At 41.5% G+C, this 24,543-nt stretch overlaps 1 protein-coding gene and 1 long non-coding RNA gene across 3 annotated transcripts; one reads left to right on the top strand and one right to left on the bottom strand.

Moving 5' to 3' along the window:
* Positions 1-1,839: 1,839 nt before the first annotated feature.
* On the bottom strand, positions 1,840-10,455 carry LOC135580093 (uncharacterized). The gene is made up of 2 exons (XR_010474254.1): positions 10,293-10,455; positions 1,840-6,461 (listed from the first exon to the last, which is right to left on the bottom strand). It is a non-coding gene; the product is annotated as an uncharacterized LOC135580093 (long non-coding RNA).
* PDHA1 (pyruvate dehydrogenase E1 subunit alpha 1) lies at positions 10,408-24,468 on the top strand. Of its 2 annotated transcripts, XM_065071909.1 has the most exons (12): positions 10,424-10,652; positions 12,253-12,267; positions 13,620-13,691; positions 15,273-15,446; positions 16,157-16,283; positions 19,001-19,092; positions 19,471-19,563; positions 20,989-21,144; positions 21,370-21,441; positions 22,304-22,371; positions 23,225-23,333; positions 24,007-24,468. In XM_065071909.1, exons 1-12 carry the CDS (start codon positions 10,572-10,574, stop codon positions 24,169-24,171), a joined length of 1,224 nt encoding a protein of 407 aa, XP_064927981.1. In that variant the 5' UTR covers positions 10,424-10,571; the 3' UTR covers positions 24,172-24,468. The 2 variants fall into 2 exon arrangements, with proteins under 2 accessions (XP_064927986.1, XP_064927981.1); XM_065071914.1 differs by lacking the exon at positions 12,253-12,267 and having other exon boundaries at positions 10,408-10,652.
* Positions 24,469-24,543: the final 75 nt, after the last annotated feature.

The raw sequence follows: 24,543 nt of genomic DNA, 5'->3' as shown, positions 1-24,543 counted from the left end.
GCAAATTGTTGAGTATTTTATTCCATTCCCTTCCTGGAATAATTTATGCTCTTGAACATTCTTTAACGTAGAGCTAACAGGCAATCTTCAGACTACATGAGTCTTTATAAATATTGCAGTTGTAGGTAGGCCAAGTGAAGATGCTAATTACTAAAATCAGCACCAGATTGAAGCAAACCAGAAGGAAAATCAGTTGAATACAACACCCTGAAGCACCATCATTTCATATTTCCGTCTCTGTCCTTTCTTCTGCTATAAAAGTGGAAATAAGCGTGCAGGACTAACGAGGGAACTCTTCAACTGACTGAATGTACATGTTCAAACAGTTTGGAAAAATAACAGAAAAATTCACACTAGCTCAGATTTCCTTTGCTTCTGTTTTCTGATCTGCTCTTTGAGCTAAACTCCTCCTAGAAGAGCTATAAAAAAATCCACACTGGAAATCTACAACTTTTACACTGCTTTGGGTCAGCCAGCTGGATCACTTGTCTCACATACTTTTCCAGCCATTGAGAAATGTTCTCCCAGAAATTCTGTCTGTCTGGCTTTCCTTACTAGCTTTTCAAGTGGGTGGTGGCCACACTATCATGACCCCACATACCAAATTTGTACAGTAGTCTCGTCTTCCTCCACTTCATCTGCCTACCTGGGTGAAAAATAGGAAAAAAATGCCATCCTAATATTGTGCACCCTTTGGTTTCATTGCTGCCTATCCCTCACACGTAGTTATGATTATCATAGCTGAGTTTTCCCTATTAGAACTCTCTCAGGATGAACATTAGTATTTGAAATTGATGTGTGGTCATGTATTCTGAAATGGGCTTACCCAACTCTTTTTTCCAACATAAATCTTCAGATTCTTTAAAGCATTTATTGACCTGAATATCTGAGTCACAGACTATATGTTGCAATTAGAATGGCTTAAAATGTTTTTATGAGTTGAATTCTGGAGAAAAAAAAAAAATACAAAATGCATCTAAAAAATAAACAAGATATATCTATCCAGCCACCCTACAGATCTTACAAATGTATATTCTAGTCTTTGTGGAAACGAGATGCTCAGTCTGCTTGTCTACTCTCACTGAAAAGTTGATGAAAAATTAACGGGAAAAAGATGAACCCATTTCATGGGAGACTAAACCAAATTGCTCTGAGCCTTGCTGAAAATTGCTGTCATGCTGCTGTAGAAAAATAGAACACATGAATTTTCCTTGCTGGTACCCACTCCATCCAACTCACATGGTTCTTTTCCTCACCAAAATGTACTTGCTTCAGGTAAATGGCCATCAGAATTTGAAACGTTTGTTTTATTTGGCTAATTTGTAAATCAAAATAGTTGACTAACTTGAAGTATTAGCTTTGTTTGAGGAAAAAATAGCCACCTGCAAAAAAAAGTGAAACATTCCAACAAAAGTAATTTAAAACAAATGAGTGACCATTGAGGTTTCTAATGGGAAAGAAAATTTGCTGTCAGCTGCATTATATGGCATCAGCAAGAGAATTTTTGAGTCTAGCTGTTGAAGGATCTGGGAGAACACTGTCATATGAAATAGGAGACAGATGCTTGAAGAAAACCTAGAGCAAAGGATTGCAGGACGGTATAGTAAAAGCATCCAAGGCATAACCCTTGTATAAAGTTTATGGCTCTCTAAAGCAGTTGAAGTTAGTCAGACAAAAAGAAATAAATTGTGCCTTACTTGGCAGAGACTGTAAAATTAACAAACACTTAGAAATAGGTTGTATTCAAAGACAAACTCTTCTTCATGTTTACTCATTGTTTAAGTACAGCTGAAGTTAATCATGCGCTTCCAAGCTCTGAACACAGGACACAAAATCTTAAAATCTTTTAATGATTTGCGTGGTTTATGTCAAAGTGTTTTGGTCTTGTATGTTTGACTGCAAACATAAACATATCAATACATTTGAAAGCTAATACACAAAGAGCTTTACTGAAAACACACAGAAATCAATAGGAAGCTTCTCATTGATTTTGATTGAGCCTGGAGAAGACTCAAAATCTGAAAAGCAGTATGGTAAACCTTGTTCTCATCAAGATGGTAGTTACACTTCGTAGTCTCCACCAGCTGCTTTCTGAAGAGATACTCGCCCCTTCTTCCCTTTTGCATGGCTTTATAGTGAATTACTGTTCAGCAAATATTTTTGCAAGCAAATCTGTTTGCAGCACACCTTGGCCCTTCAGACAAAGACTCCTAGGGTTTGTAGGCAAGGGAAACACATCAAGGAGATACGTTACCGGAATAAAAAGCCATTCTTGTGGAGGATCAGCTAGAAACATGGGGAAAACTAGGATTTGCCTAAGACAGGTGACTGCCAGGGGCAACAAAATTATCATGGCCCTACTCCTTATTTTGCTGGTTCTGGGGCCCTGGAAAGTCTTGCTGGTTGCTGCTGCTGGCAGAGAAGTCCATGGGGCAGCAGTGCTGCTCTGGCAGGGCATGGTGTCCATGCTCCCCATCAGCACCCAGGCCCCGGGAGCCACAAACCCAGCTCCATACAGCTCTCCTTACAGTTTTATAGCTCTTTCCACTCCTTTCTGCCCGGGGCACAGGACACAACTCCAAATTTTGCTTATCTGGCTCAGACTCCCCAAAACTGGAGAGGCCTTGGACTAGTGCTGCCTTCGGCCACTTGTTCAGGACTTGCCTAAGCGATAGTAATGCAAGCACAAATCTAATATCCAAATGTAAACCAATAACACAGCCAAAATATTCTGAGTTTTTAGGCCAAAATTATACGGAAGATCCCATTTAATGTTACCAAGAAAATAACTTTTAGAAAAAAATGTGTAGGCATTGCCTTGTGATGTTCAGGACCAGGTGACACTGAATTCAGCTTTAACAAAGCTGTATCTGATTTTAAAAGTGAGGAACAAAGTACTAATATGGGGTTCATTCTACTCACTCGGGAAGTCACATGCAGATTACCAGAAGGGATTCCGTGGTTTGGCGAAAGTTAGCCAAGTTCCCTTAACAAATTTTTGTATTTAAATGCTTTTCAACCATTCTCAATAAAAGAAAACACCTGAACAGAAAATTGTCAGACTGGAGGGACTGCTCTTCACATCTCTGAAAAGCAGAAGACTGTTTCTTACTTAATTCACTCCCCACTCCCCATTTTATTTGTATGCATTTAGAGCAGTCTTGGTTGCATAACTGAAAATAATTTTGAATGCCCTTAATCATGGCAAAAGAAAAGAATTCCTGAAAGTGTGAGATTAGAGAGATGAGTTTTATTCCTGAGTCCTCCAAAGGCACAAGAGTGTATTTTAGTATCAAAGCTCCGGAAGCCAGATTAAAGAACATTCTTAATTATTTCTTTGATCTGCTTTCATAAGTGTAGCGTTCTCTCCTATCATTATTTGCAGGTTTTCTGCATGTGGATCCAGATGCACACATGCTAAAGCAAGTGGCATCATATGATCACAAAACTAGAGTAAGCAAGGAATGAATCAGAATCCACTAAGGGTTGTCAGAGACAATGTGGCCTAGTGCAAAATGACTTCAGATCATACGAGTCTGGTATTGACTGGTCATGACACATATCTCAGGGTGGGGCTTTTTTGTGATATATGGCCCTTAATGTATACCACAGGACTGGCTTGGATTTTGCAGAGGTTCAAAAAGCTTTGCAACAAGTACAGTTGAGTTTCTTTGGTGTGGGGAGTGTGGGGAGAAGGGTTGTGTAAGTTTGACTCCGTTCAAATTTATGAGCTTCATTAAAACCAGATTAACACCAAAATTATTGAAGGACAAATCTAAAGTAGGCACTCCTTCCCCTGAGGGAGCCAGGGGACAGATTGGGTACTAAGCATCCCCTTTTTGTGCTCAGGGAAAGGAAAGAAACACCACAGCTACAACTGGGGAAGTAACACCAAGCAGTCGCACCCTTTCCAGGGTAACCAGCTAATTTTCAGTTGGTTCCCTTCATATTATCCTAACATTACTCTCCCAAGTAACTGAGCAACCTCCAGTGCCTCACTGACAGAACAGTTTGAGTCACTGTTCGGTAGCTCTGGGTTTGCCACCGGCTGCAGGAGAAAGTGCAGAGACGCTTCCATCCTGGGGCTGCGCTGCCGCCTGATGGCACGTTTTCCACACAGCTCTCTTTTTATCCCCTAAGACTCCAAAAAGCCCACAATCAATTAATAGTTAGTGATCTGTGATACCACTGGTAACATAATTCTGGTGAAGTCTTTCCTTGTGCCTGTACTATTCATTTTTCTTATTAGCAAGGGATAAGGGAACACAGAATCTCCCATTTAATTCTGAGGAGACATAAAACAGAGGGGCAGAGGATGAGAACGCAGAGTTATTTGTAAAATGGGAAGAGTGGACTGAAAGAGAGGATGTAAATCAGTGTTTTCTACCTGGAAACAGAGAGCAGAACCCGAAAAAGAAAAGTCAGGCAGGGAATGGCAACAATCCTGCAGGGAAGAATCTGGAATTGTAGTTGTTCTCAAGTGAGTGTTGTTCAAAAATATTCTGCCCGTGTGAAAAAGGCAGGTGTTATATAGAGCTGTATTGAAAAGAAAGTTGTGTGTAAGGTGCTGTGAAACAGAACAGAGCAGAAAAGGGATGCCTATGTATAAAGCATAAATTACAAACAGTTGGTTTCTTTAAAAATCTTTCTATGTACACAGAGGTTTCACAAAGTGTTTGTTTAGAGAGTTTGCTTAAGTCTTGCAGACACAAAGTCTAAGATCTTGATTCTGGATAAAACTATACCTTTATATATACCAGAAACACATATATGATCTCAAAATGCAAAAGGACTGAACTGAATCTCAGACATAAGATTTCAGTTTTCATACCAATGAGATCCAGCAACAACAGAAAATATGTCTGTTTTCTTCCCAGTTTTCAAACGGATCAATGTTATGTTCAAATAATTCCACGGTAGTTTGGCTTATGCAAGAGAGTAAAGTAACAGCTTCTTTTCCTTGTGAGTTTACTATGTAAATGAATACAGCCTTTTCTACAGCAGTGCTTCTCTGTATATTGTAATACTAATTACTCCTGGGACTAAAAAAAAGAAAGTAACATAATGGGAGGCACAGAGAGGAATGGCATAAAAAGATAAATAATTCAAGCATGAAAAATGACATTATAACTTCATTGGCATCTTGGTCCTTCAGTGTTTTCCAAATGATAATGCAGAAAAGCAATCAGAATGACAAACAAATCATAATTTCTCAATCTATTTTTCTGCAACTGCTAGAAGAAAAACATCTGGAAGATCCTAGAAAACTACTTCTCTTCCAAACTCCGACAACTCCAAAGAAAACAAATTGTCTGAAGGATTTTGACAGCGTAATTAATTGTTCTAATCCCCCCATCAATGCTGATTGCCTGTGTCTCATTATTAAAAGTGACTTGGGAACACTGTTGCTGTCTAAACCAGGAGCTACTAGAAAATGTAGGACAGAATGGGACTTAGTCAGAAGGGGTGAGAGGCAAAGGACCAAAATGGAGAGAGGGTTTTTTTTGAGAGAGATGTAGAGGAGCAACATGGACCTGAAAAAAAGAAGAGAGGAATAGTGACAAAAGAAACTTTGGCAAGATCTAGGCATGACAATCAAATGAGGTAGGGAAGGACAGAAAGAAAAATAGGAGGAGATAAAACAAATGAAAACTCAAAAGAAGGAACAATGAGAGAAAAATGATTGTTCCTGCTGAGAAGTTTCAAACAGAGTGTAGTACATTTAGAACTGGAGGACGCATCTGGAGTAAAGCTGCCAATTCAGGTTTTAAAGATGGAAAACAAACTAAGGCTACGTCTGTTCTGTTTGATAGCTTAATTCTTTGGTTCCATTCCAGGACCTGGTCCCCAGTTGTTCACATCTGAATGCGTTCATCCACTTGTGTGCTTTTCTTTGAAGCTGACTGCTTCTCTCTAGGAAGAAACCAGCGCACAGTCCTGCCTGTGACCAGCAGGAATGAGGCTGTGCCACCACCCTTCCAAGCCAGTCCTTCAAAACAGAGCCAGCTCACCATGACACCACACAGATTCCCACACCACCAAGCATGCAGCCCAGTCCCACTGCGCAATGCCATTCAGGTGACACTCAGATGGCCTGCTACACAGCCTCTGTCTACTACAAGCTTTTGGAACTGAATAAACATGAAGAATAGTTATTACGATTTAAGGGGCCACCTTACAGTGCCACACAGGAGATCTGGGCAAGCGCACCACAGTGTAGATGCCCCCATGGAGAAAATGGAGCTGAACTGCTGTCACCACAAGCTGTTCTGTGGCCGGCGTTAGGTCTATGGTGGCACAGGAAGAAGGAAAATCAGGCAGAAAGCTTCTGACTCCCAGAATGAGGTGAGAATTGCTTCCACCTGGATGCACACGGATGGTGAGCTGGGGTGAGTCCCGAACACTGGATGCTCTCCTCTGTCTTTAACGTAACAGCAGACATTTGTAATAGCAGCTGCAGTCTGAAAAATGATAACATTTCAGTATCACACCCAGAACAATAGAAAACAATGAGTTTTGGCCAACTGCCACGCACCACACCCTTGATGTGGTAATACTGGAGTCACACATGGCAAGGTACTCCATTATGAAATATTACATAATCATCTTTCATTAAATTATTTTCTAGTGTCGTTCTCTGCGTACGATTTTATTATGTTTTCCTTTTCATTGTTTACCTCATTCATGAATTAGCTTTCTGCATTAGTTTGTCTGTGGGACAATTTAATAATTTCAGGATGTTTTAAGAGTTTTTAATGGAGAAAACATATTAACGAAATAACACGAAAGTAAAATAGTCACAGAGGTAATATAGGTCAATGCTTTACTATATTTCCAGGTAGGACAAAAATGGGTCCTTTCCCATGAAAAATAACTATTTCCTATGGCTACTAGAAGTGTTAGAAATGTATCAATCTATAAATGCGTGATTATAAAAAGTGCTTCGCTTTTTTCTTCCACATGGAGAAGGAACAGGTAGATGATATAGAACGGCACTCTTTTGTAATAATAATAATAATTTTTCCTTTAAGCAGGATGATGTCCACAGTTAATTGTTCACAGATCTCTTGAAAAAATTACTTCATGTTGTTGCTTAGTGAAGAAGTGGCACATGAGTTTACCACAAGCTTTGTATCTCATGTACAGATACCTATGTGCTTCATTCTCTCGGGCTAAAGCAGATAAGCCTCAACTATAGAATGATAAAACTGCAGAATAAAGTGGTGAATCATTGTTCTGACATGTATTGCAGGAAATTCTGATAGCCTTACCACCCTCACTAGTGCAAGCTACCTTTGCTGCACATCTCTCCAGCTCTGACCAGAGGCCAGTTTTCCAAATGAGATGTGCTAAAAAAATATGTATTAGCAAGTAAAAAAGCTGGGTACGAAGGATATGGGAGGAGGGGAGGAAATGTTACACGGAGCTAGTGCAATGGAGAAGGCAGGACAAGGAACAGCTTGTTCGAAATGACAGAGAGGGAAGAAACAGCACTGGGAGTCATGAGGAGAGGAAGCAGAGAGTTTTGGCTTCAGTAGGGAAAATATATGAGGAAGCTGAAGAAGGCCTGAAGAGACGGAGTGAGCAGCAGGAAGATTCAGCCATACATACAAAGCATCATGTTCAGAGGTGCTCCTTCTCCTGGTTGGTCAATTTTCCCTCTTCACAGGAAAGCACCAGGGAAAGAAGAGAGGTGCTACTGTTGCTGCTGGGGATTTGGGCCCCTTTGCATTCTTCAAATAGATTATTTTTTCTGCATATCTCTCCCAAAATGCAGCATCTTCAGTGAGGGGTGTCAGGAAGCTGTTGTCACCAGCCAGGTGGAGCACTGTTACCATGAGGTGACCTCAAAGCCTCTGCTTCCCCCTGCCCATCTCCTGACTCCGTCCCTGGCAGGTTGGTGACACAGTCTGCTAGGGAATCCTGCCACCTGCAGACAGCAGAAGTCATCCCACCCTGGGTGCCCTTTGGCCTCGCTGTAAACCTGAGTAGGCCAGGAGGACACTGGAAGTATTTGTGTTTCATGAGTCGCATCAACATAACTGGTGTGTGCATGACCACTAGTGGTGCACATGAATCCATCAGTAATCTTTCCAGTCCTGTGCAACACTGGTTGATACAGGTGGAGGTTGTGAACTTTCACACAGAGACAGATACACCATTCAGAAGCAGCCTGGGACCCCTCTGGCTGTCACAATACCTTGGCAACCTTGGGGAACCTTCACACAGACCTTCTGGGTAATGCTTTCTCTAGCTGTAGGGCCACTCCCTGCCTGCAGAACATCATCTCTAGCAAGTCTGTACTTGCTTTCCAAGAAGGGAAGTGCTACAGATTAAAGATAGTCCAGGAAAAATGCCTTCTGAAACAATTTATCAATGTTTTTACCCAGCATTTTGTTCTCTGGGAGGCCAGCTGCTGTTGTTGCTCTTGCTGCTTCATGAACGACATCTAAAGCTGCTGGGTAGTGCAGAACTAACTCGAAAAATTCAAGCTTCTTATAAGTTGCATACCAAAAATGACTCTAGAAGAAGCACCTGTGTAGGCTTGCCTTTAGCAGTGTGTTAGCAAGAACTTTGTCCTTAGTGAGAACTGAAAACAGCACTACTTGTCTACTCACAGGTGGATTTCATGATAGCAAGTGACATTATTTTCAGATGTTTTAAGGTTTTAATCCCTTAGATGTGAAAAGAGGCAGCCTGAAATTGCTTCTTTTATACATTTCACCCTGTGCTAATGCATAGCGTAACTTGGAGTACCTGCAGGGTAGCAGCACAAAGGTAGGATGCTGAGCACTGCCAGCGCTCTGTATTGTCACCTGAAGCTGAAGAAAGTCTGCTAATTTTCTGTCTTCCAGCATGCTGGTGCCAACTCTGGGCTTGCTTTTCTAACCAACAACTAACCAAATACATAAAGAGTTAGGCTTCTTTTTAACACGTCTGCAGAGATGGCTACCCGTCTTCCTCACCTCTTCCTACTTTGCGTTATGGAGAAGATGAGGAAAGAATCACATTGGCCACTGGCATCCTGTGCAACAGAACAAGTAAGCAGCCAAGGAAGGAGGTGAACAGTGCAGTGGGGATCCAGATGAAGCATTGTTTCGGAGACAGATGTCTGCTTTCTGTCCTCTGATAGAGGCTGAGGTGTAATTAGCTTCAGGAACATATTTTCAGTGCTAACTGTGCTTTAAGGATTTATCAGTAGTGCTGCAAATGTGCTGAGCTCTGTGCAACCCTCAGGACTCAGCAAACACAAGCATTTTTGGGGGGGTGGGAGGGGACGGGGTAGTGTTGCTACCTTTTAGCTGGATCAGTTCAGTGCTCAGCTACAGGGTTATGCGGGTGCTGATGTCAGCCCTGCTAAGGGAAGCGGAGCAGGGGCAGGAGCCAACAGCCAAATGTGGAGCCAGGATGGCGTGAGGAGCGGTTAACCTGGTTTGGGCACTCTTCTGCAACCAGCGTGGAACCGCAGAGTGAACCTGTCAGTGGGTGGGAAGGGGAGGCTGGCTGGAGAGGTCAGCAGATGCGATCTGACAAGAGGACTCTTCAACATTTAGTTAAAACTTAACTGTTGCACACTTCCCAGGGGTGGGATGCCTATGAAATTTAAAGGTACTGTTGTATAATAACACTTTAGTTACTTAATGCACATAAAAATGAGTTAGGGAATGCTTTTTACGAAGACCAATATGCTGGAGGGGCTGTGCCAGGCACCAGGCAGAGCTGGGGAAGTGGCAAGGCTGGGGAAGAGGGGAATGTTCAAAACACTCCTTTTCATGTCCAGCTGGCCAAAGACAGCCTTAATCCAGGTGCACTTGCTAGACTCCGAGGGTTTTGAACAAATTGATCTTTTCTGTGTTTAATGATGGGGCCTTTCAGTGCTTAAAAGAGGCCAGCAAGAAATACGGAAACAGACTTTTTAGCAAGGCGTGTTACAATAGGACAATGGGTAATGGTTTTAAACTAAAGGAGGGGAGATTCAGGCCAGACATGAGAAAGAAATCCTTTACAAGGAGGGTGGTGAAACACTGGCCCAGGTTGCCCAGGGAGGTGGTAGATGCCCCATCCCTGGAGACATTCCAGGCCAGGCTGGACGGCGCTCTGAGCAACCTGATCTAGTTGAAGATGTCCCTGCTCATTGCAGGGGGTTGGACTAGATGACCTTTGAAGGTCCCTTCCAACCCATACTACTCTGTGATGTCGTGATTCTGTGACCGGCTCGTGAGGCCCTCTCGCCTATGGGGGATCCCGCTGACCCTCCGCATCACCCCTCCTCCTCGACACAGCCCACTCACTCGCCACAAATCCCCACGCAGGAGCCTGTGTCGGCCCGTCACTGCCCGCCGTGTCCCAGCTCCGCACCGCGCCAATCAGCTGCCTCGACGCCGCCAGGCCCCGCGCATGCGCGCCGTGGAGGAGGCACGCAGGGAAAGGCGCCGGTCGGCCCACCGCTCGGGAGCTGGTCTCCGGGAGGCTGTTGGTTGGCCGGGGAGGCGGGCGGTTGGCGGTGGTGGCAGGGGCGGCGGCTGAAGGAGACTCGAGGACGGGGGTGCCGCTCCAGGCGCTGTCGCTCCATGCGCAAGATGCTGCTGGCCGCGTTCTCCCGGGTGCTGCAGGGTCCGGCCGCCGCCACGGCCGCGGCCGCCGGGAGGACGGTGAGTGCGGCCGTTAACTGCCCGGCCACAGAACGGGGCGGGGGGGACCAACGGGCGCGGCGGGGCGGCCCGGGGCTGTCGCGCGCTTCTCTGTGTGGTGTGAGCGAGACGCGCGGGGGGGCCGGGGGTGCGCTGTCGGCGGGGCCGGGCCAGGGCGGCCGGTGCCGCCTCAGCCGTTGGCGTGTTGCCCGCCGTCTCTCGCCCGGCACCTGGGCTGCCGCAAGCCCTGCCCGGTCACGGCGTGTCCGGGCCCTCGGAGGCCGGGCCAGGGCTGGCGGGGAGCGGCCGCGCTGGGCTCCGCCTGCTGGTACCGCACGGCTGCTGCGCTGGGGTCGTGGGTTTGTCCTTTGGAAGTGGCGCTGGCGTGAGGGCTGGCAGCACGGGCGTAACCGGAGCCAGACCGGTTACTTGGTTCCGGCGGCAAAATAAAATAATTTTTTTTTAAAAATTAAAGCTGTTTATTTATTTTTTACTCAGTGTAAAATACTGCGTGAAAATAAAACGGTTGCTGTGTGCAGGGTCTCACTGCATAACCGCCCGTTACAAGTGCCCGGTACGTAGTGCTTTCCAAGCGCCGCGGCCGGTGCCGCTGCCCACGCGTGGGGTCCCTGCAGGGGAAACGGCGGACGAACGTGCCTCCAGCAGCCCCGGCGTCGTGGCGGGAGGGCAGAGCGTTCCCGCGGCGGCGCCGGCCGGAGCACGGGCCGCTGGGAAGAGGCGGCTGCAGCCGCCCTGCCCGGAGACGCTCTGCTGCTTCAGTGCGCAGCCACCGCTTTGCTGTCTTCCTCTTTAGCGCACTAAAAAAGTGTTTTGATTTCTGAAACCCTTTTCCCGGCACTTTGCATAGAGTTATTTTGTTTATTTGTATTTTGGCTGTCAGCACAGGGCAGATCCTAAACAGGGGGTGAACACACTCTTCTTGTTCCATTTAAAATTCAGCCATCTGACCTTTTTATAGCCACTTCACCTTTCTTTGTTTAAGCAATGGTCTCTCTTCATCTTTTTCTAAATTTTCTTTCATTTTTTCTTTTTTTTTTTTCGGGTGTTAGCATATCATTTGTTATGTGTTATCTCTTGTGTGGAAAAGATCTTTCTATGTGTATTGAGACTATGTAGAATATGTATCTGAAACTATTTACTAGTTTACAAATAAAACATCTATATTAAAATTTTCAAACATGGATGCCTAAAATTAGTTCCTCGCTGCAAGTACTTGGCTGGCTCCTGACATCTGCATTTTCCTGGAAGTCGAAACTAGATTTGGTTTGGATATCTTAACACAGATTTTTGGATCCTAGGGACTACCAAATATGTAAATATTTGTCTTGAATTGTTCCTGTGCATTTATGTTGAAAGTGTAAATTAGCAAATAAATAGAAGCAGTCTTAATCCGTAAAGTAGTATTTTATAGCTACTTTGAGCATATTGCAAAGCATAAAAATGGATTTCCATGATACAGAGCTTGCCTGTGAAGAAACTACCTCTTATAGTGTTCTAGTTGGCTAATCATTGGCTGACTTCTTTCCTAATTGTTACAGTCACTTACTCTTGTCTCTTTTTTTCTTTTCCCCCCCCCCCCTTCAAACTGCTGCTAACCTAGGGAGCTGTTAGTGAGGTAAGGCTTGAATTAGTTATGTAGAGATTTGTTTTTGACATGTGTATTGGCCATCTATTTAGAACTTTTGCTTTTATGTCATATGCAGGATGGGGGGTGGGGGAGTTGGAGCAGGTTGCCCACAAAGGTCCCTTCCAGCCTAAGCCATTCTGTGATTCCCAAACTCTTGATTTACTTCCAACTCTAGAAGTCAAATAGTTTTGGTTTTTTTTCACTGATAATACTGATGCATTGTGGTAGACAGTGTAAAAACTTGGTTTATATTTAAAACTTTGTTTAATCTGATAATGGAGCAGGGGGAGGAGGGGATCAGGATTGCTAAATCAAATATGCAACAAAGTGGGTAACTAGGACGGATTGAGAAATTTCTCCTGACTTTTTACCAAGCTTTCTACCTATCAATCAGACCTGTTTTGGAGACAGTGACCCAGAGATTCTCAGACTTTTGAAATAATGAACCTTCAGTTACATGTATGTAAATTCCATGGTTGAATGAGCTCCTGAAATTTATGTGTAACTTAATTAGCAATACGATTTTGCCACTAAAGACGTAGTCTGTTCTTTATGCTAGGACCACAGTGCATGCAGGGACAGGTGAGCATCGAATATGATGCTGCAGTGAAACTTTGTGAAATTATCTAAAAAGACCAGATGTTCATTAAGTCAATAGCTTGTGCTTATTCTTTAAGACAGAACAGTAATGTATATTTAAATGTCCCTCTTATCTCTTCCCTACCATGCCACCTTTTCTGTTCTGTATTTCATGTATACTCGGGTGTGTCACCTTTTATGTTTGTAGGTAATTTTTAAGTAGTGGCCATGCTGTTACCCACTTAAGTGATACTCTCTGTTGTTATTGCCATGCGTCTTGAAAAGAAAGAGTGAGAGTAGTTCACATTCCAGAAATCTGCTTTTTGTTTGGTTTAGTTTGGCTTGTGTTTGTTTGGGGTTGGTTTTTTTAATAAGGCAAATTCCAGTCAGCACAGAGCCATCAAAATCTGTGTTTGCTGTCTCTACTTGTATAGACAATCTGGCAGATGAAGGGAAAAATAATTATTTTTGTGGCTTTGATGCTCTTCATAATCTTTTGAAATTTCTTGGTTTAATTCTAGACAATTAAGGGTACTACAAATTTAAAATTCTCTTTTTCTAATGTTAATTTAAATACTGTTTTAACGTACTTCTAGCACACACATATAAAATAGAAGTTCTCTAGTGTTATAAGGATATGTCACCGGTGACTTTAATTCACACATAATTTGTGAGTACTGTTAGAAATTATTTGAGAATTTACCCACTTTTGCTTGATAATTAAATATTTCTCGTGTTTTGGTTTTGTCTTTCTTTTAAAGGCATCTCGAGTGATGGTAGCATCATCGCGTAACTATGCAGACTTTGCAAGTGAAGCTACGTTTGAAGTTAAGGTAAAGCAGCTGAATGCTTAATACTGACATTCTGTGTAAGTGCTTGTAGATCTTGACATGATGGAATTGCCCCTTTATCTTTTCAATTAGAAAAATACTGTTTGAATTTCTGGAACCAAACCCCTCACTATTTCACCTGATCCTAAATGTAGCTGGAGGTACTGTGCTAGGCAGTATGTAGTAACGTTACTTGTTTCTTAAAAATGTGAAGTTGTGATTCTTTACAGCTGTGATGCTGCAATGCAGCTGTGAGAATGAAGTCACAAAATAGCTGAAGAACCTTTTTTGTTCTGAAGGGAAGAGTATTAATGTTTTCTTACTGCTTTTAAAACAAATAGTTGCTGTTTCCTGCCTACCCTTCTTTCCATCTCCCTTTTGTTTATGGAGTCATGGGTGCCAATCCCACATGTGCAGCTGATTGAGTTCCATATAGGTTTTGGAGGAAAAAATGTGATATAATTTTAATGCTTAACTTGGTGTTGCTTAAAAAATGTGCATTATATTCTGTTGACTTTCCGCATTGGCTATGTCTTAGGAAAAAGCAATGCTTCTATTGACAGTAGCTTTTGTGCTGGCTTTTCATTCATGAATTTATAAATTCTGAAAGAAACTTTTATCCGCTCTGTGTTTGTCCATGCCTGTAAAGTATTAAAATTGTTTCACAGGCAGAAGGGAGGGAAAATAAGTTTATATAAAAAATCTTTTCTGAGTAGATACAAGGTTTAATGTTTGGTCCTGTGTTGATTACAAGACTCCTAAGTTTCTGTTGTTATGTCAACTCTGGAGCAGAGCTGTCCCAAGAGTAGTGTCCACATGTTATATCAAATTCGTCTAGGTGTCAGTGGATTTGCTCTGGAGAGACTTTGCTTAATATAAACCATCTAATCTCTATAGGAGTATTTTGGCCATTTAATCTGCTCTGACAGAGTGATTTGTTTGTTCTATTCCACTGAACTTAGCTGATTTTTAATTTTTGTTTTGTGTGGGTACCTAAATTAGCCCTCTTGTGCAACTCTATTAAGTCCATGGTTTGGGGATGAAGTTGTTCTGGGTACATGATTGCACCAGCCATCCTGCCAGTCAAACAACAGTGGTTTATCACTGCTTGTTAGAAGTGGTACTAAAAGAGGTGAAGTCCAGTCTTAGGACCAGATCTTGCAAGCTGTTTCATGAAGGAAACTGTCTTCTCTCTTCACTAAGCATTCACTAAGCCACTAACTTGGCTCTTACCAAGTCCAGTAACTTGGCTCTTACCAAGTATTTGGCATGAAGCAACTGTGCAAATGTACATTTCCAGTATGTTGTCAGGACTTTAGTTCATCTGCTAGTATGAACTGCAAGGCTTCATTTCATGAGTGGAAATCTGTTGTTATTAAAAAGTAAAGCTTTCAATTCCCTGAATTTGGAAATAGTGCACAAACTTGACAGTTATTTTGACCCATTAATTTAGGTTTTGCTGTCTTTCTCTTTTTAAAAGATATTAAAAGCAGAATTTTAAAATGGCACATTAAAAAAAAAAAAGTGATGTTAATAAATAGGATAAATTACTTTCAAGAAATGACTGCTTGTTCAACTTGGCAGAAATGTGACCTCCATCGCCTGGAAGAAGGCCCTAGTACCACAGCAGTGATGACCCGAGATGAGGGGCTCCAGTACTACAAGACAATGCAGACCATACGACGCATGGAGCTGAAGTCTGACCAGCTGTACAAGCAGAAGATTATTCGTGGCTTCTGCCACTTATATGATGGTCAGGTAAGAATTTTTTTTCCAAGAGGTTTTATATTGCCTTAGCTTTCTTAATTTAGGGACTTGAATAGAGTGGAGAATAAATCAGAACAAAGTATCTATGTAAAATGTCTGAAGTTGTAACGATCCATGATTTGTACACAAGGGAATCCCTGGGGTCTTGAGACAGCAATAGGAAGAGAGAGAAGGCAAGGTGCAGTTGAAAATCAGCTGAAGGTGAGGAATAAGCAACATATTAAGTTCAACACATTTGGAGGCCCACATCCTCCTCCTCAAGCTTCATTGATATTTTTTTGTTCCAGTGTCTCATAGGCCACTTGCCCACTAAAAAGCAATAGCCAAGAGAAGGAGCTTCATTAATTTGGTGAAACTTTGCTATCTGTCCATTCCCCCCTTCTGTTTTTGAATTGCAGTTGTTTAGATGTTTCATGTGGGAGATGGGTGTAGAAAAATTCCACTGATCTTTGCAGCTTCTGGTTCCCCTCTTGGCTGCTTTTGTTAGTTGAAATCAGGACAAGTTGGAATGTAGAGCCCAAGGCTGTTGCGGCTCCAGGTTATGCAAACACAGGCCTGCCACACCTTGGGATTTAAGGCAGTCTCCTGTCTCTGTGCTCTTCCTGGTTTCTGCTGATGTTTGAAGTATTTGAGACCATAACTAGCCTTGCCACGCTGCTGACTGTGGAAATTGTGTGTTTTTCTTCATTTCTTTGTAACAGGAGGCTTGCTGTGTAGGGATTGAAGCTGCCATAAAGCCTACAGACCATTTGATAACAGCTTACAGAGCTCATGGCTTTACCTATACACGAGGAGTGCCTGTTCGAGAAATTCTTGCAGAACTGACAGGTTTGTGCTTGGTAAAGTGAGGATTCACATGCTGCTGTACTTGTGTCAGAATTTTTAATTCAAATTCAGTTATGTTGGTACATGAAGTATAGTGTGTCTTTAGAAGCAGTTTAGTGATGTAGAATAAATTGATTTCATAATTTTATGCTGCATCCACTTTTTATTATAAAACATAGGTCACAGAATGTGCTGGTACTTCTAAAGCACAACTTTTGAAAATTTTTCTTGATACCATATGCTGTATTTGTTGTGCTACAGCAGCTTGGGTAGATGGAGCTTGCTAGTGGTCGATGTTTATTCTCAATAGGACAGGGCATTACCTTCCCTAGGAGACAGGCTTGGATTTTCAGAATTAAACTGCTGAAGTCTTAGGAAGACTGGTAAACACTGTCTGTAATGGTAAACTGAATTTTTTTTGAAAATTTGACTGTAAGAAGAATGTTAGATGGTGATCTAGACAGAGCTAAGATTTTGTGAAGAGAGATTTCTTCACAATAGGGTCATAGATGGAGCAAGGAAGACAGGAGTGGATCAGCCTCTTGAACTCTTAGAGGTCTGTGAAAGGGTGCCAGAAGTGAAAAATGAACAAGGAGTTTGAAGGCCTTTGTGAATCGTTGGTATAAATAACGTCTTGATCCTAGAATTGGCATTCTTGAAATGTTAATACAGGAAAACACATTTTGAAGGTAGAGAAGAGATATGGTTTCATATACTAAGAATGTAAGTGTGTGTTAAGAATGCATGTTAATAATGTATGTGGAAGCCCAGAGTCTAGTGGATGATTGACTTTCCAGGTGTCACTTAATACTGAGAAGAGAGTATGTAAGGAGATTGTCATGACTCAAGTCTGCTATCGGCACTGAAACTACAAACATCAGTGATGATAGTAATTTATTTCTTTTCACAACGTGCATTATCTTCTGTAGCATTGTGCTTGGTTTTAGTGGGGTTCTTTTAATTGGGAAAGATCATCTGGAGTACAGAGACTGCTGTTCCAAGTAACAACACTTGGGGCAAGTTTCTAGGGAGGGAGTGCTGCTAGAGCTGATTTTTGCCAACAAATATCTTCACTGAACATGCCAAACTGAAAGACAGCCTGAGTTCTAATGATCATAAAATTACAGAATTCAAATGTCTTTGAAGGAGCAGGAAGCAGAGTCACTCAAAGACTAGTGGATACAATCCTAAAGGAAACAAACTATAAAAAAGGACTTTTATGGAGAATTGATGATTCCTTGACAAATAGTTTTGTGGATGTCAAGGCAGATTGTTCTAAGAAAAGTAGAAAATATAGCAGAAAGTGACATTGGTAAAACCAGGAGTTCTTAGCTAAAATACAAGAAAGGATTGCACAAAAAATGGAGGGAGATTACTGTAGTTTAATTACGGTTAAGAGAAAGTCTTCTGATTAAAATTAAATTATCATTTTTTATTATTATTTTTGCTTTACTTTGGCCCTAGCTGGCAGGATCCATAAAAGCTCACATGAAGCCAGTTCATAAGCATATGAAAGGTAAAAGAAAGACCAATAATAAAAGATGATCCACTATGAGAAAGAAAAGTACAAATTCCTGAAGGAGATCAAGCATACATCTTCTAAAAAGCAAAGGCAGAAAAAAACAACCAAACAAGCTGTGCTTATTACAAATAAAATAGAAACCTCTGTGGCTATTAACAAGACAGATTAGAATGAAAAATAGAGTGGGTTGATGAGAAATTTTACGTTTTTAGATCAGCTTGTTTAATAGGGTTGTTTGTAATGCTTCGTGGACCACCGGTTTTCTTCAAACTACAGATTGAATAAATGTGACTTTTTGATGTTTGTGATGGGGCAGGGTGGGGAGTTGTTGGTTTGGTTTTGCCTATCTGTAATTTTTACTTCTGGTTATTGTCACAGGGAAGTCAAGTGTAGGTTATTACAACTAATTTGGAACAGTGTTCATATCTTTCTTGCAGAAGCCAAAAGTAATAAGGGCTGTAAATACTGCTTTTTACAGATTGCTTATATGAGAAACATAGACCATGTTTGTTGCTTTTTCCATGCAAGAGACAGAACCTGACACACCAATGTGATGTTCAGAGTTCACTTTATTGTCGGACCGAGCTAGCTTTATAGTAAAGCTGCCCTGTCCACGCACCTTGCAACAATGTGATTGGTTGTAACACATACTATACAATAATGTGATAGGCTGCATGTACTGTCCACGCACTCTGCACGCGTGTGTCCGGAGATTGCTCATTCATTGTTACCTTCTAACAATGGGGCTCCTTTCGTTTCTTTTGTCTCTGGCTTCACCTCTCAGCCAGGCTGGCGACAACCCCATCCCCCTGGGGGGGGGGGGGGGGGTGGGGGGGCGCTCTGCCACTACACATGTTGGCTATTAAAAAAACCCCATACGTTTATCAGAAAGTGCTTTTGTATAGTAGGACACTGAAAATTCTTGGTTGGTTTTAAAAGTTCTTCTAAATCTCATTCTGTATTTCCTGAATTATGTTTTCATTATCATTCTCTTTTTCCCCCATCTCTTCATTGTTTTGTGATATATTTAACTGTAAACTCATTTGGGAGAGGCCATTGTGCCTTAACTGCGCACAGATCTAATAGCAACAACATGGTCTTAGTGTTATTACCTTTAGGAATTGAATTAGATGTTCCCATTTGCAGAGTATTTTTTCCTCCGAGGAGAAAATTAAATTGCTTGTTCTTCATGTTTCAGGTCGAAAAGGGGGATGTGCAAAGGGAAAAGGAGGATCAATGCATATGTATACCAAAAACTTCTATGGTGGCAATGGTATTGTTGGTGCTCAGGTATATACATAACTTCTACTTTAAAGCACAAGCTGAATTTGGCTTTTGTCCAGTGCCAGTGGTTTCCTCTTGTTTTTTGTTGTGTGAGCTTGTATGCAGATACTGTTACTCTGTGGCTATTAAATCTTTTATGTCTTTATTCTGTTTTGCTCACAGTTTTGCGAACTGTAGCAAAAAAAAAAAAAAATTGAGAATATAGTTAATGTTTAGATTTTGGCTGTAATACAGGTTGGAACTAATCTAAGTGGGTTGCTAACAACTTGTTTGTTGAGCAGATCTCCAGCAGTGTGACTATCACTTTACAGTTCATAAGCCACCTGTCTCCAACTCCTCTAAATGTTGTTCTGAGATGTTGGTTTGTCCTGTACTCTGTCATAGGTTCCTCTTGGAGCTGGGATTGCCCTGGCCTGTAAATACTTCGGGAGAAACGAAATCTGTTTGGCTTTATATGGGGATGGTGCAGCCAATCAGGTAAACAAGCTTTGTCTAATGTGGCACTGTGAGGAGGAGTGTGACTGTGGGTAATCAATTTTCCTTCTGGGGTCTGTCAGCTCCGCATTTCCACCACGTGGTGGGAGAGCCCTTTTCACCCTGCCTGTGTAGTACCTGCAACCCAGGCAATGGCTGACATGGAACTTAGGCTGAGGTGGTTGTGTTGGGCTTTGTGCAGCGAGGATGCTTTATTGAAGGCCACTGGTGCTGAAAAATCAGTCCTGGGGAGAAGAACCAAGGTACACCCTTTGTCCTGCAGCCCACTGCAGTTTTTTTTAGCCTTTTGTTGTGAAGTGCTATTCACTGAGACAAACTTCATTTAGGTGGCTGGGCTTCTTGCGAATTTTGGACACTAGCACCTCTTATTTGTGTTGTCCTAGGCATTTGAGGAGGAGCGTGTTTAGTACTGTGTAGTCTTCAGAGGGGTGATTCAGATCAACAGTTAAAAAGTTAACTGCTAGATTCTCTTTATGTATCAGGAATGTAGTATGACCTTGGATTTTTTTATCAAGTTTTGGACCTGTGGAAAATTCTGTCTTTTCCCACCCTCTGTTTTGAACTCTGCCCTTGTTGCTGGAGCAGGGGGAAAGCTGCTCAGCCCTGCGGTGCTCTGGATACTTAGGGAGTGAGTAAGGCTAATGGTTAATTATGTGAACACTGCATGAGTCTTCGGAGGAGGGGTTTCCAGTTACTCTTGTTATCCTCTTTCCTATTACATGTGGTTCACTTAAGCATAACACCCTGAAGTCTCTGTGCTGTAAGGAGAGCTCTGAAGGATGGCAGTGACAATGACAGTGCTGCCAAATGGGGAGAAACATGTAACCTAGATTTCTGAAGATGGAGGAGAAGACAGAGCATCTTGCAGAGCTCTTTTGGTATTCTGGCCAGTCTCTTCATGTTATCAGCAGAGACATTAAGCCAGATAAGAAAATGGTGGTTTAGAGTGTACTGTTGATATAATTTCCTACTTTCAAAACACAGGTGGAGATACGAGTTCTTGATTTTTCCCTGTCTTTGACTTAGAATAGCAAGGCTGATGCTGGCACTGTGGTCAAACTTTACTTTGCTGTAGCAGCATTCTGCCACATTAATCAAATGTGAAGGTTTTTATGACTGTTGCTGAAATACTTCACTTGAAGCTGAAGGTTTTGTGCTACCCTAACACAAATACTGATACAGGTTTAAAAATTAAGTTCTATAAACTATTAGTTGAGATGGCAATTACCTTGTATAGTGTAGCTTCTCTTTTAGTCCTGCTGAGCTGCCACAAGGGGCTGGTTTCAGATCGCTTTTAGTATTACAGTTTCTCCTAACTAGACCTCTGCAACTGACTGACTTTCAGTAGAGCCTACTGCTTGAAGGCTGAGCTCCCAGTCTCGATGTAACTTGCTCCTTTTCTTTCAGGGCCAGATATTTGAAACGTACAACATGGCTGCCTTATGGAAGTTGCCTTGTATTTTTGTCTGTGAGAACAATCGGTATGGAATGGGAACTTCAGTTGAAAGAGCTGCAGCCAGCACTGACTACTACAAAAGAGGAGACTACATTCCAGGACTCAGGGTGAGGACAACCCCAGCTTTTTTTTGGAGGGTTGGAAGTAGGGGGATGCATAAGCACACACCCATACAATACATACGTATGTGTTTCCTTTATTTATAAATGTATTTATGATTATTTTTTGACTATAGGAAAATTTGAAACTGAATTCCTTTTGTACTTGTGGAAGTAGTGTAACTGGAAGTTGAGGGTTTAGCCTTTATTTACCTTGTAGTTTCTTTTTATCAGGTGGATGGTATGGATGTCCTCTGTGTTCGAGAAGCAGTAAAGTTTGCAGCTGAGCACTGTAGATCTGGAAAAGTAAGTCACTAATCATAATTTCTTTTCCGTAGGTGAAATTCTTAGCCAGATTATTGCTGCATAAAAAGTTATTCATTTAGCTCAGTTTCTCCAGTCACTGTTGAAACTTTACTTGACCTTTATTTCCTTTTTTTCTCCACAGTATTGAACCTGTAAGCAATTGAGTGGTTCTTTAATTTTGTTAGAATTTATTAACATGCAATTAGTATTAACCAAGCAGTTAAAAAAATATATATGTCCTCATACTCTGTCATCTTTTTCCTCATTTCTACCCCAGTTAATTGCTGTTGTGAGAGGTGTTCTGTCGGGCAGTTGTGTTCTTTGTGAAGAGGTTAATTAGGGAAGTATCAAATACTTCAATAATTGTCCTATATTTACAACAAATGGAAAATGAAGTAAAATTTTGTCAGTCAGCATTATTGTCTGTTACCCGAGCCTGCTACACTGGTTTTGAAGATTTTTAGTATTTGGTGAAATAATGTTTGTGCTGGGAACATAAAACAGAAAAGGAAAAAAGTTGATACAGATGAATAACTGTGAGTTAAAATCTTAGAGGGAAACAACAGGCAATTTGAAATATTCTGAGTAAGGGTGGAGTGTCATTGGAAGGGAAGACATTGTATAGTGCTGCTTAATAAGAACAGGAGAATAAATGCCTACAATATCAACATATGCTTTCATTTGAAAAGAATTAAGTTTAATTTTACTAGTTGTTATAATGTTATGTAAATTAAACTGAGAAAAAAAATTGAATTGAAGTCATTCACCACTGGTGCAATTCACCTACACCAAATACTTGCTGCTATAACAACAAATTGGTCACTCAAGGTGGTAACACTCTGTGTTGTTTTTTCTTTTTAAGGGTCCTATTGTGATGGAGCTGCAGACATACCGTTATCATGGCCACAGTATGAGTGACCCTGGAATCAGGTACAGTGACATTCTTTCTTGGCATTCTCTGAACACAAATAAGTAGTGATTGTCGAAATCCTGAAACTGTTATGGATTCACTGTTTCAATCCACTGAAGTCTGTATAAAGGTTATGACCAGTCTGATCACTCATCTCATTGCTCAGCTGATAATCTGTGGTCCTGTAAAATACTTGTTTTACTTGCAGTATTAAGAGCTTTAGAACAAGCACAATGTCAGTTAAATTTGTGTGCTTTCTGTTAATGAAATCTGCTTTCAGTGCAACTTTATTGTGTGTTCAAACAGCTTGAACTGAAAAGCAGTGTGTTTTTGTTTTTTTGTTTTTTGTTTTTTTTTAGTGTATTTAAAATCCTGCAAGCTAAAATCATAGGAACAGTTTGGACTGCCCAGTCAAGTAGAACACTTCTCAAAAATACAAATATACAGGTGCCAAAAAGACTTGGGCATTGCACCAACTGACAAATCCAAATTTATCTACATGAAGTAGAGGTATATCCCTACGTTTGGCTAGAAACCTGGAGTGGAAGCGTGCAGCAAGTCACCTAGAACCCCAGTAAGGGGAGGTCGGAAAGAGGCAGGATAGTCCCTTGTAGTGGCTGTCTCAGGCTGGGATTGCCTCACCTACTTTATATTTGAGTTTGCAGCTGCTTCAACTCAGTTGTCACTTAGAGCTGTAAGCAGAGTTCTAGATGTAAGTGTGCTCACAGGAGTTGTGAATGTCACTGTATTTTCGTTGCATCCCTGACAGTCCTTGGGTTACACCTTTCTCTAAAAGTGAGCTGTGTCCAGAACCTCACCTCTATTCAAGGGTACCCCTGAAGAAGTTCATGTCTTTGCTTGTCTTGCTCCTAGCTATCGTACTAGAGAAGAAATTCAAGAAGTGAGAAGCAAAAGTGATCCCATTACCATGCTAAAGGACAGAATGGTAAACAACAACCTTGCTAGCGTTGAGGAATTAAAGGTATGGCTTTTAGTTGCTGTTTAAGCAAGCTCTTGTGCTTTCCAGAGCTCATTAGTGTGGGAATGCTCATCGTAGGGCGGTGTGCATCACTTGTTCTTTCAAGTTTGTTTTAACATCACTTTTATTGGTGAAGGTGAAGTTTTGTTGCAGACCAGCTAATCAAGTTGCCTGCAACATTCTGCTTTTGGGTGCTGAGTGTAACTCAGCAGTGCAAGGCTGTGTGTATGCATGACTGTTAGTGTTTCAAGTACAGCTCTTGTCATATACTAACAAACATGTAGAAATCAAAACTACCCAGGCTTTCTTGTCTACCTAAGAAGGCGTTAAGTCTCTGAAAGGGAAATGATTGATAGTGAAAAATCCTAGTGCAGGAGTCAGGAGCTCTCTAAGCAAATGTTGTAAATATTTTCATCAATGGTTGTTTAAAAAAACCCCAAACTTTCACAGAATCAGAATAAAAAATGTACAGTGGCGTTATGTTCCACTGGCAGTGAATTACAAAAGGTAGTAAGGGACAAATGTGTAGTAGGAAGTAAGTTTTAACAGGTTTTTTTAATGTTTATAGACACAGTGTTAATGCTAATTCTGACCAATACTTAATCACTGCATTTAAATTCAAAACTGTGCTGCTTTTTCTGAGCTGCCTTCTAATAATCCTCCATTTTTCGTTTAGGAAATTGATGTGGCAGTAAGGAAGGAGATCGAGGAAGCTGCTCAGTTTGCTACCACTGACCCGGAGCCACCACTGGAAGAATTAGGTCACCACATCTACTACAATGAGCCACCCTTTGAAGTGCGTGGTCCAAACCAGTGGATAAGGTACAAGTCTGTCAACTAAAGGCCTTTTTGTTGGCATAACATTCATAAGAATAAGTGAATGCATTTACAGGAAACACAAGGACTGAGAAACAAACCTTAAGCTTATTTAAAAGTTCTTTCCAAAAAGGAAATGTGTAGGGAAGTCTGTCTCAGTATGGATTTTCTTAAATGTGCTGAATGTTGTTTCAGAAGGAGCTAAATTAAGAGAAAGCAGTGGTTTATTTTAAGTGCTATATGTTTGCTGACTTTTCTTTGGATTGCTGTATGTGTTCTGTACAGTGAAAATAAATAAATAAATAAACTTTAACAAGATTTATCTAGTGGTCTGTTTGCTTTGTTTCTTGATGACCCAGTTTCTAAAAAACACAAGTTACTAGATGTAAACAGCACA

Source organism: Columba livia, chromosome 1 (genome assembly GCF_036013475.1).
Source record: "Columba livia isolate bColLiv1 breed racing homer chromosome 1, bColLiv1.pat.W.v2, whole genome shotgun sequence".
In the NCBI taxonomy this organism is placed as follows: Eukaryota; Metazoa; Chordata; class Aves; order Columbiformes; family Columbidae; genus Columba; species Columba livia.
This window is presented reverse-complemented; position numbering and strand designations above follow the sequence as displayed.

Excerpts from the sequence above, each read along its gene's own strand:
- PDHA1 (XM_065071909.1), top strand. The coding sequence starts at position 10,572 with ATGCGCAAGATGCTGCTGGCCGCGTTCTCCCGGGTGCTGCAGGGTCCG. Across the intron at positions 15,447-16,156 it reads GCCACTTATATGATGGTCAG|GAGGCTTGCTGTGTAGGGAT; the intron begins GTAAGAATTTTT and ends TCTTTGTAACAG. Across the intron at positions 21,145-21,369 it reads ACTACATTCCAGGACTCAGG|GTGGATGGTATGGATGTCCT; the intron begins GTGAGGACAACC and ends TCTTTTTATCAG.